This window comes from Syngnathoides biaculeatus, chromosome 2, assembly GCF_019802595.1.
Source record: "Syngnathoides biaculeatus isolate LvHL_M chromosome 2, ASM1980259v1, whole genome shotgun sequence".
NCBI lineage: Eukaryota > Metazoa > Chordata > Actinopteri > Syngnathiformes > Syngnathidae > Syngnathoides > Syngnathoides biaculeatus.
In genome coordinates this window covers 23,464,278-23,481,101 of record NC_084641.1, presented here as the reverse complement: position 1 = coordinate 23,481,101, position 16,824 = coordinate 23,464,278, and the positions used below count along the sequence as shown (strand labels likewise).

General features: G+C 45.3%; 1 protein-coding gene across 7 annotated transcripts in view; it reads right to left on the bottom strand.

The window, feature by feature from the left end:
- LOC133512410 (myelin transcription factor 1-like) overlaps positions 1–16,824 on the bottom strand; it is a 141,466-nt gene that overhangs the window by 39,029 nt on the left and 85,613 nt on the right. For all 7 annotated transcript variants that reach the window (XM_061842019.1, XM_061842027.1, XM_061842065.1 and 4 more), the window contains exons 4-5: positions 6,486–6,592; positions 1,665–1,719 (exon numbers count right to left, since the gene is read on the bottom strand). In XM_061842019.1, coding sequence (XP_061698003.1) covers positions 1,665–1,719; positions 6,486–6,592 — 162 coding nt within the window. The remainder of the gene's footprint in view (positions 1–1,664; positions 1,720–6,485; positions 6,593–16,824) is intronic.

Sequence of the window (16,824 nt, the reverse complement as noted above, 5' to 3'; positions counted from 1 at the left end):
CGGAGTGACTGAACTGGAGTTACAGGTTGGATGAATGGTGTGTCCCGCGCATCGGCCTCTGCGTAGTCGGACTCGTGTCATTCCTGTCCAAAGAACCATCCGAATATTCAACATTGTTTACAGCCACAGGTTTCAAATATGTATGAATGTATTCCTCCGTCTTCCCGACATGTCCTCCCAGCACTGTAGTGACTTTTTTTCTTCAAATTGAGCGACATTAACCCCCGATCATGGCTCCAAATAAGGGAAGTGGAACTGCTGGTGCTGAAAAAAGGAAAGTGGTGCGTAAAACTGTCGACTTCAAGAAGGATTTGATAGCCAAATACGAATCTGGTGTGCGTGTTTTTGAGCTATCGAAGAAGTATGGCATGGCGAAATCGACGATCAGGACTGAAACACAAGGATGCCCTCAAAGCAAGTGATGTTGCTAAAGGAGCAACCGTCTTGACCAAGCACAGGCCACAGAGCTTGGAGGAAATCGAAAAGTTGCTTCTTATTTTGGTAAAAGAGCAAAAGTTAGCTGGGGATAGTGTTGGCGAGGAAGGGATTTGCGCCAAAGCTAGAAATCTGTACACAGATTTAAAAAGAAAAGACCCAAGTCTAGTTCCTGAGGGCTTTGAATTCAAAGCAAGTCAAGGATGGTTCGAAAACTTCCGCAAAAGAAGTGTGATACACTGTTGTTCGCCTTGGAGAGGCTGCAAGTTCGGACCAGGCCGCCGCAGAAAAGTTCAAAGGCGAGTTTGCTCATTTCGTCTTCAGCTATCTGCGCTAAATGAAACGACATCCATAATTTTGTAGAACCTCATCACACGAATAAAGCTGAATGTTGCAGAGCACTGCAAAATTTTAATGATGTTGTTATGAGCCACTTCAGAAAAGTGCTTAAAAGACGGCAGAAACAAATGACATTAGAGCCATTCTTTGTTAGAAAAGGGCGAGTCACCCCCACCGAAGACATTTGAAACTTGTTTTGCATTGCTTTTTTCTTTTGTTGCAAGTTAAAAAAAAATTGTTACGTACTTTGTGTGCAAATAGAAAACCATTTGTCTGTTTCCCCCCCCTCCTCATTATTGCTTGTTTAAAGTTATTTTGCACTTTTGTTAATATAAAAAGGTTTACAAGGCTAGGGGCCGAGTCGCTACAGATACGGCAATGCACTCCCAGCCGAGCATACTCTAAAGCTAAAGCATACATTTCAAGCAAAAAATAAATATATTTCTTCTATATGAAGTATTTAAACTATATATGTATTCCTAGTATGCAGGTTATTATCTGGAAAAGCTAAAAAATCACTTAAAAAATTTTTTTTAGGCTTGGAACGCATTATTTCTTTTGCCATTCATTGTAATGGGAAAACGTGCTTCGGTTTTCGAACGTTTTGGTTTTCAACCAGCCTTCTGGAACGGATTGTGTTCAAGAACCAAGGCACCACTGTATTTGATATAGGACTGTACTAGAACCCAGTAAATATTTTTTTTTTTTTGTATTTGGCCTGTACAAAGTTAGGAAATAGCGGAAATGCTCGTGAGCTGTTGCGCCCGTCAGTCAGAGTGATTGCCGGTCGGCCACAGTACTGACATATAGAAACAACCAATCAGAGTAAATTATGACAGCGTGTTTGTGTTTAAATGCAAACAGACATAACAAAGACGACAGATGCTCACCTCTGATTCCTTTAGACCGAGTGCGAGTTCGCTTGTCATCACTTTCTACACTCATCTGAGAGAGAGAGGGATAGAGGGGGGGGGGGTCAATGAATTCTTAATGAAGAAAGCTGAAATAATGACAGCGTAATAACAAGTAATCATTTCTGGAAGTCCTTCTTGATACATAGTTTCTGAACTAAACGGGTGGAGCTCTAGGGTCAAGATACACCGCGCTGTCTTCTTATTCTATGAATCGAGAAAGACAAGTGTGGGCTTTTCGAGTGGGGGCCCAAGCTACCTTCCGCAGCCTCCATTACGCCACCTGCAATTTGCAGCCGTGAACATATTTGAGTATTGCGCAGGAGGCCGCACAGGTGCCACGACCAGGAGTGCAAATGGGAACTTGAAATATCGTATATTAATGCGGCAAAATCAGACATCCACTAAAAGCTGCTTAAATAGCACTTCTTTCAAGTGAAATTGTGCTTGTGTTTGTGGGGGGGGGGGCAAAGAGGGAGCTTGGACACTGTGAGGACTGCTTAGTCCTAGCTCAGCTTTCAAGGCACAAAAGAGCAGGTGTTAACCCAGTACACACACACACACTTAGACAGAGGGTCACACCTCCGTCGTGCTGCACTCCACAGCTATCATTAGCTTTGATTACTGGACTTTTATTTTACCACAGCTTTGCCCCTTTCTTTTATTTTTCCTCCCCTTTCCTCACGTTTTCCACTTCCGAGCTCCTGTAAATCTCCCGCAACACCCCACCCCGACCCCCTCCTTGCCCAGGCACTTAACTCCTTTGTGTCCGGCGCGATCATCAAGCTGGCATCGCCGCGGCGGGATTCGAAGACAAGGCCCCGTTTCTCCTCTTGGGTTTTCCCCCACCCTTTTCCCCTCTCTCTTTTTGGCAAAGACCCTTTCCTGCTTATAGACCACTTATGAAAAGAAGGAGCGATGAGGAGGCGATGAAGCATGCTGTTGTTGTCGATAAGAGCGTACTCTTCTTTCATTAGCCCTCAGAGCGAGGCCGGAGGTACAGGTGCAGACAGAAAAAAGTCCCTTCCACGGCCCGCTCCCGTTTTTTTTTTGCCGCTCGGTTAGATCACGTCTTGTTTGCGTGAACGACAAGCCCAAGCTTTGTGCCCCCTCTGAAGGAAGCGGTCGACTCTCCCCGTACCGGACTTGCAACGGGGGGCTGAGTGGATGAGATGCGTCGTGGGAAGCGTTCCCCTGAAGCGCGCGTGCACTCCCTCGCACAAATGGGCCGTTCGGTGAATACACCCAATCAATTAGCCGGGCTTGGTAATGGAAGTTTAAAAGCAGACGAATTAAATGGGCACACAGTGCGGACCCAACCAAAGTAGGTGAACGGCTGCGGATGTAAATGCGCTAATGCTGTTGAAGTAAATCAAACGGGCGTGAGAGAAGGTCTTTGCTTGCTCTCCAACAGCCCTCGTTTGAGTAAATCCGCAAAAATTGTCATCTACTTTCTTCCAAATCGCCTCTGCGCAAACCAATCAGCCGGCTGGAAAGGGCATCGACCGCTTTCATGTTTGCGTCACCATAGCGACGCACATTTAAATTGGTAAGCACATCAGAGTTCTTTTCTTCTTCCCCCTCGTCCCTTTTCTCAATTTCCACTCATTAAATGTGCACGCGCGCAAAGTCATGGCGAGCGGATCCGAATGCACCCGGGCAGGCCTTCACCTGATTTTCGTCATCTCTTTGAAAGGGGCCTCTTCTAATGTATGTTCAAACTTGTCCTTGTTGTCTTTCATGCAGGACCCCCACCCCTTGTGCAATGTGCACAGAATTGGCAAAATCTCATGCGTAAAAAAGAGCAGGAGGGGACAAAGGAGAGAATACTGAGTCCAAGTGTGAACGGACGTGCGCGACATGCCCGTATTGTGCGTCTTGCGCGACTTAAACCACTGTGAAATGTAACACGGACCCGACGAATAAAAAGCGCGAGGCGGAATGCACGGCTCATCCCTACAGGCTGCGTTGTCCATTCTCAATTACTTTTTGTGTGGTGCCGCTGTGTAGGAGGGTTTTGCTCCACGCTGTCACATCTCCATGTAAATGTGTCCCTGGGAGCAACGACTTCAGAGAGAAGGTCACCCTTCGTCTCTTGGCTCAAATTAATGACTCTTTCATTCCTTTTTCGGTTTACATGGGAGCGAGGGGGGGGGGGGGAGTTCCAAGGAATTATTGCAACAAGTGACAGAAGAAGACTGGTATCCCCAAAAACGACCTGCAGGCACCAGCTGCCAATCCGCTATATGCGTAACATCACATGACCAAACTCCGAAAACAGGTGAGTGGACTTCCTTGGCATGCTACGTTATGAAGTATGATAACAGATTGATGATCTGATTTTTTTTTTTTGGCCATAATTTGCTAAAAAAGCAAATACTTAAGGGCTGGTGTCTTCACATAAAAGTTAAAAATCTATACAATCACGATAGCATATTAGCTATGTGATACATTTTAAGGCCAATAATGCTTAAATAAGTTGGCCTCACAGTTCTGAGGTCCCGGGTTCAATCCCGGACCCGCCTGTGTGGAGTTTACATGTTCTCCCCATGTCTGCGTGGGTTTTTTCTGGGCACTACGATTTCCTTCCATTAATTCATCCATTTTCTTCGCCGCTAATCCTCACCAGGGTCGCGGGGGGTGCTGGAGCCTATCCCAGCTGTCAACCGGCAGGAGGCGGGGGACACCCTGAACTGGTCGCCAGCCAATCGCAGGGCACATTGAGACAAACAGGCGCACTCACAATCACACCTAGGGGCAATTTAGAGTGTCCAATTAATGTCGCATGTTTCTGGGATGTGGGAGGAAACCGCAGTGCCCGGAGGAAACCCAACCAGGCACAGGGAGAACATGCAAACTCCACACAGGCGGGTCCGGGATAGAACCCGGGACCTCAGAACTGTGAGGCCAACGCTTTACCAACTGATCCACCGTGTCACCGGGGTTTTCTCCCACATCCTCAAAACATGGCAACATTAATTGGACACTCAAAATTGCCCCTAGGTGTGATTGTGAGTGCAACTGTTGTCTATCTCCATGTGCCCTACGATTGGCTGGCAACCAGTCCAGGGTGTTCCCCGCCTTCTGCCCGTTGACTGCTGGGATAGGCTCCAGCATGCTCCGCGACCTTCATGAGGATAAGCGCTGAAGAAAATGTTTGGACAAATCTTAAATATGGAATATTGTCATCGCTGGAGGTTCTGCGGCGACATCTCGTGTTTAAAAAAAAGACAATGTAGACATTAAAATTTCCTTCTGTTTCTTTGTCTTGTTCCCCTTCGCCATTGACATGAGGAAGCGCTTCGACCAGTTTAGCCAAATGCGGAAGTGGGCCGCGCATATCGCAGATTAGACGAAGGACTTCAGACTTCTCTACACCGGGCTGACCACGCCAGGCAGCACCGGTCCGCGGTGGACTGGCTCAAAACAAGACCTTCCTCGGTTTCATTTGACTAATTCACACAAGGTGGAGCAGTAGTGCGGCGGGAGGAGGGGAAAGTGTGCCTTTCTCACTTCATAGAAGGGCAAGCGCAGAAGAGCAGACCTCCGCCAAGGCCAAACTCGTCGTCCAAGGACGCCTATCGCAAATGCAGGTTATTGGAAGCGGTTTTCCTAATGGTCCACATATGCATAATAATGAGCCAGTCCAACCGATTTGTCACTGCCTACTAGTGGAAACTGAAAAGAAAATGTAACAAAGATGGCATGTTTTGTAATCGTGTAATAACAATGTAATAAAAGGCAGAACACCTTCAATCTATTTGTTTGTATAGTGTCAAGTAAAATTAATTCCTAGGTAGAAGGAAATAAATCGGTTTAACTTTGGAGTGCGGTGGCTATTTTTTTCCATTTATTGCTCTGGGGCCAAGCTTGTTGACAAAGTTAAAAATAGAAAGCTAAATAAATCCAAATCTTCGACTGATACTGATGGGATCGAAGTTTTGACCACAGCATCCTCTCTACCCCAGTTCTGATCAGGGGCCATAGGGCGGGGGATGATAGGGTCGCAGCGCCTCTCCCTTTCTCCTCCGCTCCCCCAGCAGCAGAAATCAAACCAAATCAATAAACGTCATCTTCTTAGATGAACCTGAGCCATCGGGGGTGGGGGGATCAAAACTACTTTTACTGGGCCCAAGGGGGAACAGCGCACCCCCACCCCTCGCTTCCATTACCCCCACTCATCTCTCTTCCCCTCTGCCTCGTCCGGCCCCCTCCGTCTCTTTGTTGCACGTCGCCCGCAGTTGTGATGCACGAGCGGGGAAATCAAAGCGATTGGCAGTTTCCAGCTGGTAGAAATAACCTCAAAAATGATCATAACTTGGGAGCGGAGTAAAGTTAGGTCGAGAACAAAGGAAGGGGTATTCATTTCTGCTGATATTGAGCGTGAGGAGCTCAAGGCCATCGCTTTGACTTTTTTTTTTTCCCCTCATTGTGTCGGATTACAATAAAAAAATGCTGCAGCCAGAAGTAAACTCAGCAGAGGCAAAACGCTGAGCTTAACTAAACTGAGCTAAGCAGAACCAGGAAAGTGCGAGGCGGGGCCGAGAGAGACATTTGATGTTCTCTTTGATTATGTTTTCGGCCTTCCATCACCTGACCCTCCCTCGCCCCACGCTCAGCCCCCCCTCCCTCTTTCACTCCATTTCATCCACTTCCTTTTCTTCGGGTCCCTGCTGAGTTTGGAAATGTCCAGGAAGCAGAATGGAGTCATCAGTAGAGTGTGTGGGCAACTCTGAGTGGTGGTGGGTGTCTAGATGGGGGAGGGGAGGGAGGGGGGCGCTGCAGGGCCTTGTCACTCACCATGATTGGTCGACGGCTCTGCTGTCTCAGGGAGGCCTGACAGCGGCTGCTGGTCCTCTCGCCTCGCGTCCACCGCTGGTTTACCAGCTCGCCCCGAAACTCATTTTCTAGTGTGAGGAAGAGAGAAAACAAGGGTGGCGGGGGAGGGGGGGAGCAGGTGTAAAGAAAAATAGAGAGATAAATAATCAGAACCAGTTGATGGGCTGTGCTTTGAGGAAGGGTGTGGTTAAGGAAGAGAAGGTGAAGGGGGTGGGGCGATGGGGTTGAAGCTTGGAGTACACACTAGTTTATGTCTAAGGAAAAACACACACATACACGGTTAAGTGCCCCAGCTGGAGTCTCTGTCCGTCTACTAATAGAATCAATCAAATTTGCGCATTTTTATCGAGCTCTTCCAGGGGCAAGTATAAGAGAATTGGGGGAGGATGCCAGGGATGAATGGTCAGTAAATAATGAATCATCCATAAATCAAGCTTCCTTTTTCCCCCCCACCTTTTTTTTTCATTAAGGTAATAGTTCTTCACTTCATTGCCCGGCTCACCCGAGAGAAACTTTGTCCGTTCCGAATCCCCAATTGATTTGTCTTCTTCTAACGCATGTTCTCTTTGATCTTGTTGTGACGGCGAGGAGAACTGAAGCCAGGTGCAGGTAATAAGGAAGCGCATGGAGCAACCCATCGACCCACATTTCAAAACGCGCAAAAAACAATACATGTGGACATATCATGGTCAAACAATCTTGTACTTCTCTCTATGTATAATTTTGTACTGTACAGTATATTGAAACCAAAAGCAAAGATTTGAAGAACTGAGAGATCCTGAACCCATCCCATGCCCTCCATGCTGCTGTTGTGCCTCCCCCCACCCCCCCACCCCCCGTCCTCTCATCCCTAGTGCCCCTTACATGCAAAATTCACCAACGCCCAGCCAGCACTCAGCGAAATGCTTGTTTATCAACTTTTCCTGCCCCCCCTGACAAGAAAGTGATGACAACAGCAATACTGTAGGTCTGCATCCCTGTCTCAGCTGTCTCCACACATATACGCAAACGTCCATGAAAACACTTCAATCTCTTTTAGGATCTTTTTCCCCCCCACTTCGCTTCAAGTAAAGCAAAGTGAGCATCTGTCCCGTCTTGTTAGTTAGAGGCCATGGAGCTAAGATGCCAAATGTAATAACAACGTTTTATTTGGACACTTCTTTTTTTTTTTTTTTTTTTTTGCCTCAGGTAAAAAGTCGCTGTTGTCTGTGTTGAATACGAGGCTAATGTTCCTTCTGGAGAGAACCGCTGCTGAGCTGTTGAGGTCTCTCTATCAAATTTCACATTCAATCATAAAAGGCAGCTAAATTGGCTTCTCTCTACTTTCATCTTGTACTACATATACAGTATATATATTCTTTGATCCTGTGCTGCTTATTCCCATCTAACAGACTCACATCTCATTATTTCACTGTAAAACACAAGACAATTAGTTGCTCACCGGTGTTGAGTTTCAAGCAAAATCTGGAGCAAAAAAAAAAAAAAAATGGTGTGTGGGGAGCATGCGAGTGATGTGTTAAAGCACAGGTGTCAAACTCAAGGCCCGGGGGGCAGATCTGGCCCGCCACATAATTTTACGTGGCCCGCGAAGGCAAAACAAAATCATGCGTGCTAACTTCCGTGATTCTCGCTAAAATCTGTAACAAAATTTCAAATTTCATGCATAATTATGACGAGGTGATTGAAGGTTTTTATGGTTTCACAGTCATGACGGCCCTCTGAGGGAACGCGTAGCTACAATGCTGGCCCGTGACAAAAATGAGTTTGACACCCCTGTTTTAATGCAAAGTGAATTGATGAAAAACAATCACAACCTAAAGAAATATGTTGTTGTTTTAAAGTTTGCATTTTGTTTTCTTTCTGTTTAGCAAATGTATCCACCCACAAAATACTTCATTGGTGCAAATCCACTACAAGAAATGCATCAAATGGTCTATAACATGATAATAAAGCTCAGTTTTGACTGTTAAATGGATGACTACATTGCATCATACTGCGAGGACTTTGTTGTATTTTGTCTTATTTATTTTCAGACAATGGAGGGACAAAGTATTTGCAACATTTAGATTGCAGTACCACTTAATAGGTGCAAATGCAATAATTAACAATCATAAATCAGTACCTACAGTGTCGATCAAAAGTGGGCATTATTATGATTAGAAATTTGTTGATCCCAAAAACGAAGTTGATGCAAGGGTAATATCATTACTTGCAGATTACTGTATTGGGACGTTGGAGCAAAGAGCCCTAAATCCATAGTTAGATTAAATACCAGAGTGGGCTGACTGTAACGGTATTAAGTGTACATACGGAGCCAGGCCAGCTGTACACTCCTGCAAAGACGGATTTAGTCACAATACAATGTGATTAGACGCTCAAAGATGAAGAAAGAGAATCACAAATCAAAAAGTTAGGGAGTGGGAAATGTTAAACTCACACCCGGGGGTGCTGGAGAAAGCCTAGTTGCTACATGTGAAGACAATAAAGTTAAACGGGTGGAAATCGAGAAAAATGGCTGGTCCACGCAGTTGTGGCAAAGGAAGAGCTTTTGGAGAAGCGCCCCCGAGGGCCACCCTGACCTCAGTCAGCATCTGAGGAACAACAAATGTGTCACCGCCGCCTATGAAATACAACAGTGGCTCTGCCGCTCCGTCGTTTTGCGTGCCACAAGATTGTATGTTTTGCATTGCTTTGATCAAAATTCATTTTGCTTTTCTCCCTTTTCGTTCATCGTATATTTCTGTCATTTGAAATGTCTGCCCGCCACTGAAAGCCTGCAGGACCCTGACCTTTGCTTGTATAGCTTAGATTTCTGATAGGCTTTGAATGACAAGGGTGCAATTTGGGCCCCAGCTGCTCCTCCAACATGTTTATTACACTCTCTCCTCCGGCACCTGCTGTCCTCGCCACAGGCTATTCAGTCCCTAATAAATAGAAAGGTTTGCCATTAAGGTAAGTAAAAACGTAAAGGTGAGCTCGGCCTGAGCCGCACGCAAGCTATAGAGACTCCAGTGACATCATAAGGCACCAATAACCTAATTCTCTAATCCTTTGAAACCAGGCTACATATCACAGGAAGAAGAAAAAAAAACGGAGGAAAACAAAACAAAAAGTCATCACCGTATCTTTCAGTAGGGCATCACATCGATGTGTTACAGTGGATCCTGCGCTATATGAGCCCGGTTTAAATGGGAAGAAATCAATTGTCATGTTTTTTTTTTTCCTGTTCAAAGACACATTACACATTAATTTAAAAAAATACACAGCAATCCTTGAAATACCCAATAAAGTTTGCAAATGTGGATACAAGTAAACTGTGTACAATTCACACGCTAATACTCTCCACGCACAACATATTAACATAAAATAACAGCAAAAGTTATTTAAAAAAAAAGTCACTAGGAAATCCAGTCGAATGTGCAGCCAATTACAATGAAAGACAGATACACTATCGTGGGCTTCCTCTTCATCATCATCATCATCCCTCATCTCTTTCCTCCATCTTAGGAGCAGGTGCGTTGACAGAGCAAGTTCCGCACACGCTCCGTGGCCACGCAAAGCCAACCAAAGAGAGAGGGGGGGGGATTGTGAGCCAAGCACACACACACACACACACACACACACACACACACACACACACACACACACACACACAACAGACAAGTCCACATTTTGCGAAACCAACGTGACACTCGTCAAAAATACAGAAAGAAATTATGACCCAAACGTGCAGCGTGATTCCCCAACAGGAGTGGTTATTTGCAGTCCCGACTTTCGGGGGGGAGACAAATGTGCACACCATTAAAGACGCCTGACATTTGAAAAGAGCATCGCTGTTTTTTTTTTTTCCTGCAGAGGATCAAATGGCCAACCCCTCCCTCTTGAATACGCTGAATCGTTCCATCTATCCATCTATCCATCCATCCATCCATCGCAACAACAGCCAGCATTTAACACCGAACTCCGCACATCAGATTGCACGCTTTTCACACGGAATAAAAAAAAAAAAAACAAATATGACGAGTAAATATAGGCCATACATGGGCTGATCGGCAGCGGCATAACGCGCAGTAAACGGATGCATGACTTAGTGGCATAAATGCAAAAGGTGAAGCTTGGGAGGACGGAGGGGAAGACACCGCTCAAGCACAGGACACCGTTCCGCAAAAGAGTATTTATTGGAAGAAAAAGTACGATTTGTGAAGAGCGCGCGCACGCCACTCACGATGACACGCACGCACGCGCACAATCCACGCGGACGAACTATCCACAGCAAAAAGAAGTGGATCAACACGCCAGCTGTGGCGCGTCGCGCATCCTGTTATGAAAACACAGTAGTTTCCGTCCTACAAACGAAATGTGAGGAAGTTTGGATTCGTGTGTGCCGCGAGGAGAGAAAAAAAAATTAAAGGACAAATCGTCGACTCATTTTTTAATTAAGTATGCCAAAGTATCGCGCTATAAAAACACAAAAGCTGTTCGTTACCTGCAGTCAATAATATTACGTCGCCGAGCGCGTAACAGCTGCAGATGAAGAAGTTCGCTCGAAACGGCAACAATAAAATCCGGGGTGAGAGTTTAAAAAAAAACAACGGATTTTTGTATCCCGTTCCAAAGGTCCAGATGCGGTCGGGTGATGGGGGAGAGGAAGCGGGCGGCCTCGGTCAAGCGCGGCACCGGCTCACGGCTCCGGATCGAAGCGTGAGGGATGCTTACTTGTTTGTAAGCAAAAACATGGCTTCATTTGCCTTTGTCAGCGAGGAAAAAAAAAAAAAAAAAAAACCTAATATTGACTTACCTTTCCCTCATGAGCCATTGTATCCCCTCCTCCCCTCCGCCACCCCCATTCTCCTCCCCTCCGCCCTTTGCCATGACATCACGGAAGCTGTAGTAAAACCTCGAACATCACATGGGCAGGGCTTGAGGACCCCCCGAATCACCCTCCCCTACGCCGCACACATACACACGCCCCTCACTCACTCGTACTTGAACACACACCCCTCTGACTGGCCCCCCCCCCCACCGCACACACACAACCCCCACTTGCTCGCTCGCTCCCAAACACGTACATCATCCGAGCCAATAAAGCTGACGACCTCAAACTAGGAAAACTGCATTTTAATCTAATGTAAACATTGAAAAGGCTAAAAAGCGTTCCAGCATCCTGAATGCCATTAGTCAGAGCGAGCCTATTCCACTTAGACATCGCACTCAAGGATGATGCGTTGCCATCGCGGAAACCTCACACTCCCTGTGCCTACCTGAAAGTGGTACGGTCCAATATTTCATTCAAGGGGTATTTGTTTTCCTTCTGGGATTTTAGCAGTGATGGAGTTACCGCAACTGAAATTGTCCAGTTGCGAAAATTATTCCTGCTCATAACAGAATGTCGCAGTCCCATAATAAAAAGATGGCTTATAAAGAGTTTTAAAGTCAAACGCTCGTGCTGGATTGAAGTTTTAAGTTATGAGATCACTGTCACAGATTTGTTGATAGTTGGGCTGGGAGAATGAGTCCAACTCCATGCGGCAAAAAGACCCTCTTAATAGTGTTATTTGGAATGTTATTGTTTTTTTTTTTTTGTTTGTTTTTTTTGCTTTGCTGTTTTGAAGCCATTAGTGGAAATGACAACCATTCATTACAAGCCATTTGAGAATAGTCCCCACAAATGCCATTCTTTATCTGCTGTCTCCACGCCACGCACACGGGGAATATTCAAAAAGCCCAACCTTCAGCTTTCAGAAATTCTATTAAATTCTTATCTCCTTGCAGCAGGCTCTTTTTGTGCAATCCCATTGTTATGCATTGGAGCTGAAATCAATCACCGCGTGTGCACGTCGCATCAGTATGATTTCAGAGTCTGGCTGCCCGCGCGGAGAAGGGGACGAACGCGACGGGGGCGACAATCGAATAAACAAGGCAGGCCGGAGTGCTTATGAAATATCCTGGGCCTTGATCCGCATGAGCGGAACAAGGGAAAGTTCGGCCTGGCGAGGAAGTGATTAGGTCACGACCTTAACGCCGTGAAAGGCGGCTGGTACCACCCTTAAAAAAAAAAAAAACGTCTTTCCCTTTTCTGATGTCATTGGGCCCGTGGAGAGCTCCAAAAGGTTTTTTTTCTTTTTTTTTGGACCCGTGCATCAGGACCGTGGACAGCACTCAGAGCGGGTGACGCACTCCTTCCCTCCCTTCCTTGCAAGAGTTGATTGTGGAAGCAACAAAGGCTTTTTGTCTTTCCTTGATTAGCTGTATCGATATAGGCTTGATGACAAGATACAACATTATTGTTGGTGCAAATTGCAACTTCTGATTCAGTGTTTCATTCCCCCCCTCCCCCACTAACAGCTGACACAGCATCTGAACATTTGCTTTAGAGGATTAATAGCTACACTTCAGCCTGCTCTGTTACAAAAGTCATTATAATGATTATTTCACGTGGCTCAGGCTAATGTATTAATTATTTGCCACAATTATGATAATCAATCTCTTTTTTTCCTCAATTGAAGGTAATAATGGTGGAACGGTGGAGCAGCTGGTAAAGCGTTGGCCTCACAGTTCTGAGGTCCCGGGTTCAATCCCGGACCCACCTGTGTGGAGTTTGCATGTTCTCCCCGTGCCTGCGTGAGTGTCCTCCAGGTACTCCGGTTTCCTCCCACATTCCAAAAACATGTAACATTAACTGAACACTCTAAATTGCCCATAGGTGTGACTGTGAGTGTGGTTGTTTGTCTCGATCTGCCTTTCGATTGGCTGGCGACCAGTTCAGGTTGTACCCCGCCTCCAGCCCGTTGACAGCTGGGATAGGCTCCAGCACTCCCCGCGACCTCGCGAGGATAAGCGGCAAAGAAAATGGATGGATGAAGGTAATAACGTGTGGTGGGATTTATCGTATTACTTGGGTAGCTTATAGTTGTTAAATCAATGAAGTTTCGAGTCCTATAACTAGTTAAACAACTTTGTTTGGTTTCGAATAGGATTAAAAAATTACATCTATTGAAAATATTGTACCATTTTCAGTAAAATAACGTTTATTTGTGAAAATGTTACGAAAGTTAAAAAAAAAGTACAGCAGGGTGGCAATTTTAAAATGGTAATTACTTTAATGCTTTTTAAACTTCTACCTTTGTCTGAAAATTAGGCAGAATCAATTGGGGAAAAGGACAACTACAATGTAAGTGTAAATGCAAGTTGCATTGTAAAATATTCATGTCGACGTATAACATAATTTGCGTTTGAGTGCACATGACAGAAAAACCTCTTTCCACATTTTAAAGAAGTTGCATGGTTGCGATATTGTATATAAATATTACATGGGCCAGCAGCTGACTGAGTACTAAGGTTGGGGACCCGGGGAGGCCCCTGTGGGCCCTCGACAGATGGAACAAGCCGACAGACTAACGCAACAACAACAACGAGAAAAAAAAAAAAAGTTTCTAATCAGCCCGCAGCTTGGCATTGTCCCCACGGTACCAGGGCCACAAGATCCCCCAGGGGATCAACTCTCCTTTGTCTGGACACGAAGACGGAGTTAAGTGGATTTTCAAAACTATATGTCCGATGTGTGTTGGCATTTGTTGGCAAAGTTTTTTTTTTCATTATTATTATTATTATTATGACACGGAATTGTCGATTTAATCCCCCAACAAGGTAGACTTAAAAAAAAAAAAACGCTCGCCCGTTCTAAATTTTATTGTACGATGGGAATATTTTATTGAAGCCGACAACTACACATTAAAACGAATGAGTTGCTTCTGAACACGCACGCGAGTTGTCTCTCTGTAAAGTGCGCCGCCGAAGAAGGGGGGGGGGCGAAAAAGTCATTGATACGAACCCAGAAAAGTGCGACACAGCTTCATCTTGGAGGCCATTCCGTCTGTCTGTTGCGCGTGCAGGACGGCAGCGAGCGTCAAGTGCCGCCGCCAACTTTTTTTCGAGTGCTGCACAAACTTGCTCAAACTTTTTCTTCAACTTGTCGGCGCGGTGGGGGCGGGTGGGGAGACGGTGAGTGACAGCCGCGTGGAGCCAATAGGGAGGCGCCGTTTCCTCCTACTACCGGGAGCTGGCCCAAGTCCTATAGTCACACCCCCAGCGCACCGCCACCATCGTCGTCCTCACCCCCCCCCCCCCCACACACACACACACACACTCCCTAAGTCTCAGCTTTCAACAACAATAGCCTGCACTGCAACAAAGAGCATCTGCTGCGGCCGACAACTTCTCACAGTCACACTAAGCTCCCTCAGCAATCTGATTTCAAAGCGTTAATACGCACGGCCACGACTGGCAGGATCTCATTTCCTGAAACTTTCGAGAAATTTTGTGAATCAGCAATCTTTCACTTGGACTAAGACGGGGGAGGAGGGGGTGAGGGACTCTAAAGAAGAAAGACGACTTCAGGGACTCATGTGATCATAATATGGATCCGCAAAAGAAGCCGCGAGGTCACACTTGACTTTATAGCTCTGTGTGTAATAATGATTACACGCTATATAGCCTGATATTTTTGTGTGTTGAGTAGTTTGCGAGGCCAATGTGGTTTCACTCCACTCTGTAGGGCCAAAAGGAGCAGATGTACTGCTAATTTGGGTAAGTTAGAGGAACATTTTCACTCTAACTCCGGGCCTTTCACAATGTGTGTGTGTGTGGTGTGTGTGTGTGGAGGGGGGGGGGGGTTGTCAGACAGACAGTTCCTCCCTCCCAATAGCAGATGGTCGGCCAGATAATGAGCTCTCCCATTGCTTGCTCCCATTATCCTCATTCCTCCAAGATGGAATGGGGGATATACCACCATCGACACACAACCTAACACTTCTCCTCATTTCATCGTCATTCAGTCGCTTGACAAAAAAAACTTTCCCCTCTTTGTTGGCAAAAGTTGCTTTTGACTAAAGCCAAGCAGGTGTGTTTGAAATCTGTTGTTAGTTTTGAAACGGAAACCGCTGAAATAAAAGTCAACACTCAAAGTTTTGCTCTCCATTTAGTACAATCGTAATATGTGTGAAATAATTTTAAGTGTACACGTGATTGTTGAAAAAAATGAAATTATTTTATACAAATGAAGTTCACAGTCCTTCATCATAAATAATTAAGCAAAAATAAAATTCTGAATTTCTGACCATACACAATGAAAACTAAACTAAAAAAAAAAAAAGTTAGGCAGTTGCAAGCCTGGAATACATTTTTGATAAAACTAGACCTACATGTATGAAGGTGTAAATTAAATAAGTATGAAACACTATGTGAGAGAAAGAAAAGCAAAAATAAAGGTAAAATAAGATAAGATGAACCAAACTTGCAAATATAACGCAGTAAATCAAATGAAACAGAGTAAAATGAAACAGCTACGAAGTACAAAACTAAATTAAATTCAATTGTAGTTTCTTGGCTCCGATGGATCGTGCAACACAATTATATGCAGCAAAAATGTACACCCCCCCCCTTTTTGACGGATCCTAAACAAGTATAATAAAAACTTCAAATCTTCCTAAAGTGAATTCAACTAAACAAAACACACACTGTGTTGTTTGCTTTTCTGTGCGGTGTGCAGCACAATTATGTAAAGCAAAAAAAAAAAAAAAAAAAAAATGGACGGCCATTTAATCTGCAGATGCCAGGCAGCCTCTAGTTACTTACTTCTTACTGATCACAGCTCTTTCATTCGCTATCAACTCCACTCTTCACCCCCACCCCTCTGCTCCGGCCCACATAGCGGGCCAAACGCACGTACTCTGCAAGTTCGGCTATATGCAAACACACCCAAATGAACACATATAGCACCCCCCCCCCCCCCAAGCCCCTTTTCACCCACTTTATCCTCCAGCAGGCAGCTGAACTCTGACACAGCCTCCAGCTGTCCTGGAGATGGCGATGACAATAAAGTTAAAACAAATATACGCGCACACGCACACACTCAGGAGAAGGAAACAAGACCTTGTTGGGGGGGGGGGCCTGCAGGGGCTAATTAATGGAGAGCAGTGCATCTTTGTTTTACTTATTTATTAAAGATGTATTTATGCGGGGAAGCGATTGAGAACTGATTCTCATTTGCGAAGCCCACCTGCCAGGAGAAAGCGGGCGTAAAATAACAAAAAAAAAAAAATAGCATGCGTGATATAGTTACATAATGCGCGATGTTACATCATAGCGCATTGTGAAAACAGGTGCAGCGATCATCATCATCATTATTGTTGCGAAGTATTGCAAACAACTGGAAACAACTTAAACCAGCTGATATGTGTCAACGCCGGGTCACAGATTGTGCGCTTTGGTGTATGCAAAATATGGATTTTCGGAAAATAGA